This window comes from Drosophila suzukii, chromosome X (genome assembly GCF_043229965.1).
Source record: "Drosophila suzukii chromosome X, CBGP_Dsuzu_IsoJpt1.0, whole genome shotgun sequence".
Lineage (NCBI taxonomy): Eukaryota > Metazoa > Arthropoda > Insecta > Diptera > Drosophilidae > Drosophila > Drosophila suzukii.
Window position 1 is genome coordinate 18,345,965 of NC_092084.1, and position 5,174 is coordinate 18,351,138.

The following is a 5,174-nucleotide window of genomic DNA, read 5'->3' on the forward strand; positions in this document are numbered from 1 at the left end:
GCGAAAAATGGGAATCAGATTTTGGTCAAAAATACACATTTTTTAGTGGTTTTTCAGTCGTAGTTTGGCCAAATTAAGGCGGTGCATCGTGTTTTTTTGCGAAAAATGTAAAAACTTAAAAATTTTCAGGTTTAAATGCCAATGGATTGGAAATTTAACAACGAGTTCAACGAGGTATGGCATTCTTCGATCTGACGATTATTTATGTTATAGCAGCCAAAAAAATAAATTATTAGGGCCAAATTTCGATTTTGGTCAAAAATACGAGATTCACATTTTTTCAGTGAGTTCAAAATTACCGGTAAAAAAAACGGAACTTCAAAAAGATGATCGACTGAACTCGCCAGCCACCTCTTATATTAAAACTTTAATTACTTAATATTAACTATTTTATTATTGAGCTAATTTTAAGTGCAGTGTTTTAAAACTATAAACTTTTACAAACTAAGAACCTTTATCTAGTCTCCCTTTGGAGTTTTCTTGGGTTGTCAGTAAGTTCAAAATTACCTGTGAACAAAAACCGAGCTTCATAAAGATGCCCTCAACTTGATCGCTATGGAAACGCCAGTCACCACTTCATCACTATCCCATCTCAGCCAAAAGTCGCTGCAATCCCTGGGGATTGGAGTCCTGGGGAAAAGCGAAACCGAAATCGAGTCCTACGACTGGCCACTGCTGTTCCGCTCCATCCGGCCGGGTATTCGCAAGAAGTCCGATCTGTTGATAGCCCTAACCCACTTTCTGGTCACCAAGGAGTACCGCCTGCGATGCACCACCAAGGACACCGCCAAATCCGGTGAAAGGCAGATGGCTGGAGGCTGTTCCAGTGAATTCCTACCTGATCACTGGAATCGGGATGCCCACCGATACTCGCTGCACTACGTCGATGAGCTGGGCGGCCAGTATGTCCTCTTGGCCAAGCTGAGTCGTCGGGATCTGGTGATCAGCCTGCAGAACTGGACCAGCAAGCGAGTGTCCATCGCCTGTCTGCAGCCCGAGAATCTGGTGATCTCCACCAGTAAATCCTCCGTGGAGAAGTGCATTCCCAAGGCGGAGAAGATAATGAGTCGATTGCGCTTCGATCTGGTGGATCCGGCCGTGCGGGGTATTCGCAAAAAAGATCTGCTCATCCGGCAGTCCCCGGCTTCCTCCAAAGTGACCTTCGACCTCGTCAGGAGCACCCATGACCTGGGCACAGAAGAGTCCACCTAGAAGTGGATTCTGTTTTAAGTTTGATAACTTTTCCTGTATAGGAAGATCATTTTATGAAGAGGATAAATAAAATATAGTTATTAAAGCACAATGGTTTAATATAATAAAAAAACATAAGTTTTAAAAGAGAAAAACAAACCAAAAAAGAATTTTTAACCTATACTCAGAAGAACCCACTTTTAAGCTTTAAATTGAACGACTTTTCCTGTAGAGGAAGTTCATTTTATTAATAGGATAATAATAATATATAATATATTTATAAAAGTACCAGTGAATAAAAAAATATAAGTATTAAAAAAGAAAAAACAAAAGGAATTTTCAAACTCCACTCAGATTTCATTTTAATTCGAATTTTTAGTAATCTTTCCTACAAGGAAGTTCCCTTTATTAAAAGTATAAATAAAATATAGTTATTAAAGCACAATGGTTTACCAGAAATACTAATATATATTAACATAATAAAATTAACAGAAGTTTTAAAAGAGAAAAGCAAACAAAAAATGAATTTTTAACCTATACTCAGAAGAACCCACTTTTACATTTTAAATTGAATGACTTTTCCTGTAAAGGAAGTTCATTTTATTAAAAGGATAATAATAATATATGACATATCTATAAAAGTGCAATAGCCTACCAGAAATACATAAATAGCAGTGAATACAAAAAATATAAGTATTAAAAAAGAAAAAACAAAAGGAATTTTCAAGCACCACTTAGAACTTAACTTTAAAGTAATTTTTTTCTATATGAAAATTCCTTGTATTATTAAAGCACAATGGCTTACCAGAAATACATAAATATAAGTAAACCAAAAAAAATAAAAAGTTATTTCCAACCCGGAATCGAACTCACAACTCAGAGTTTATAAGTTCAATGCCCTAGCTACTGCTCTACTAAGGCGAGTTTGGCCCCGACATCTATTGGCTTACTTAAAATGTAAATTAGTAACGTAACCCTCTATTTAACAAATCAAAGTAGGCAAGGTTTTTTATTTCGTACAAGTCTGAGCAGGTGAGGTGTAAGTTTATCCCTAGGAACCTGTCACCTCGCCGCCGGCGGCAGTCTAGGGGGTTGAGCTCCAACTCCCCAGATTGCCGCTGGTCCGGGTTCGAATCCCGGTAGTAAGAAGCATGGATCGGTGGGCTGAGGAAGAGACAATTCAACACATTATCAACATTGACCAGAGGAAAGCAAAACTAACACATTAGAATTAAGCAGAAAGTGGATACACAGTAGACATGAGATTCAAAAGTATAAAATAAAAAATGTTTTTTTTTTTTTTTTAAATAAAAATTTGGTATATAGTATACAACTTTTTATTTAACAATTAAAATAACTTATCAAGTATATATATATGAATGTATATAATGTTTGTATTATGTTTTCATAATTCCTACGCACTGTGGTCATAAATAAATGAACTGTTTTACATTTCTTTTTCGAATAACGAAGTGCATTTATATTGGGATCAGAGCTTTAGTCAGTCGACATATTGTTTTATTTTATAGCTGCGGTTTTTTCTTCTTGTTCTGTCACAAATGGTTGTCATTATTATTGTGGCTCCCCTCGCGCTTTGTCCTGCATTTATTATTTATTGTATTAATAATGCAGTCGCGTTGAAAATTTCATAATGTCCGGCCATGTCATTGAGGCAGTTGCAGTCAGCAGTTGTTCCGGATTCGCTCCGGTTATCCTATTTTTTTTTTGTGGTGTTGTGTTTTAATTTTTGTTGCACATCTGCGGATGTATTATTGGATGTTGACACTTTTGTTGTTGATGCAGCTGTGGTTGCGGCAAAGTTGACGTTGATGTGGATGTTGATGGCTGGTTTGGTTTGGTTTCGGTTGGTTTCGGTGGGTTTTGGTTGGTTTTGGTTGGCCGGGACCAGCGGAACCGCGAAATACAAAGCCAAACCACCTATGATTTTATTCAGTGAAATTAAAACCACTGCGTAAAGCAATATGAATATGGTATTAAATATCAGTGGCAATGAGTAGTAAAACCCTAGCTCAACTTTTGTCTCAGATATTGATGTACAGTGTAATACAGATACTATCAAGTTAATTAGGGTGGACCAGAGCTCTTAATTATAGAGTGCTGATTATATAGAAAAGTATTAGGGTAAGCACTCTCAGCTAATTTCTACGTATTCATTATTTTTTGTATATCTTAGTATTTAGGCGTTTAAATAAAATGTTTACTATAATTCTCGCTTTCCTGGCATATTTTCCAAATACTTGTGTAATGTTTAACTTCTCTAATTTATTTCCTTTATAAGGCTCATCCCATTGTGAGGGTGTGTGAGTGTTGCAGCATCATCATAAAATTCAATTAAAGCGAAACGCACACAATCAAACAAAAGATCAAATTAAATGCCGGCTAGCAATTTACTTCGCTGATGTAAGAGGGCGTGGCAGCTAACACACAGAAGAGGCAATGTGTGTGTGGATTTTTATGGATGTTTATACACAGGAAACAAAATAAGGTTTTGGAGATGCTGTGCACCAAAAACCAATCTTAAATTTGAATATAACTCTATATTTTAGTCGCCTTTAAGCGATTTTAGAAAATATTTATCAAGGAAAGATTACATCTTTCACTATCAATTTAACATTATTTAAGGGTACATTTCAAAGGTTTTATTAATCTGTTAATTTATTTTTGTTTTACCCGTAAATATTATTATATCAAGGTAACTAAAATTACATTTTTCATTATCACTTTAACATTTTTTAAGGGTAGGTTTTATTAATCTGTTAATATATTTTTGTTTTACCCGTAAATATTATTGATAAATCCTTATACTTAACATCTTAGGGTTGTTCAAATATTTCTCAAATCGGAAAATTTTCCTTTTCAATCATTTCTCTCCGTGTACCCCCACACATATATAGGTACACGTATGCTTGCGTGTGGCATAGACAACGGCACGCATTGCGGTTTAACGCGCTTTTCATTACTTGGCGCGGGATGAAGGAGGCTGAATGGCTGCCAAAGGAACATCAAAGGAGGTGGCCACACAGACGTGGAAGGACATCGGCAAGAACAAGAACAAGGACAAGTTGCTGCGGTATTTTTACGACCATTTCAGTTTCGTAATGGCAATCGAAAAGCTTGTACAACCACACACATGGCTAAATGGGCGAAAATGTTAGGGGGGTGCACCGAAAATCATATAAAAGTCATTGGGACTTAGTTAAGCCAGTGATATTAACAAATGCCAGGGATGAGAAAAACAGTAGGAAAAAAAACCACATAGAAATGGTTAGGGACATAAGGATGATAATAAACCAAGTCAACCACAAAGGAGATATAGCATAGCGATACTAAAATCCACATGTCACATTGGACATTAGCGGCAGACCGGAAAACCCACAGAAAGGCTGTTAGAATACAACAAAGATTGAGAAAAGCAGTTAACTTAAATAGAAATAAAAGTATTTTGCTGTAAATTTATATAAATAAATAGGGTTCTTATTTGGAAGCCTTTCTTTTTGTCCTTTGGCTTCTTATTATTTCAAAAAAAGCCGCATTTAAAGGGTTCTTTAATTTTTAATTGAATCCATAATGGTCAGCAATGAAGTAAAATTTAAATACCATGCGGCTGGCAATCAATTTCCATTCTGGCAAAAGTGTTCCGTGCGTTTAATCAATATGTTGTCCGCCAAATGCAATCCATCCATCACCGCCAATCAGGCGGGAAATGGCTGACCACAATCCAGTGTCCATTATCTGGCCATTTCACTGGATACTGGATGGCAAGTCGTGGTGATAGCGGCGATGACACGGATTTCTACTTTATATAGAGCCACCCGGAACCAACCCATCCAAAACCTTAACCCCTGAAAGCCCCGGTGGCGCCATCTTGCGTGCAGGCAATTACAAAGTTTTTGGCGCTGCATTTAATTAGGTACGGCAGCAATCGGCCATCAGGCATCAGCATTTGTTACAGTCGCCCGTAC

At 36.8% G+C, this 5,174-nt stretch overlaps 1 protein-coding gene across 1 annotated transcript; it reads left to right on the forward strand.

The window, feature by feature from the left end:
* Positions 1-453: 453 nt before the first annotated feature.
* LOC108011128 (proteasome inhibitor PI31 subunit) lies at positions 454-1,297 on the forward strand. The gene has a single exon (XM_017076200.3). It carries the CDS (start codon positions 556-558, stop codon positions 1,210-1,212), a length of 657 nt encoding a protein of 218 aa, XP_016931689.2. The 5' UTR covers positions 454-555; the 3' UTR covers positions 1,213-1,297.
* Positions 1,298-5,174: the final 3,877 nt, after the last annotated feature.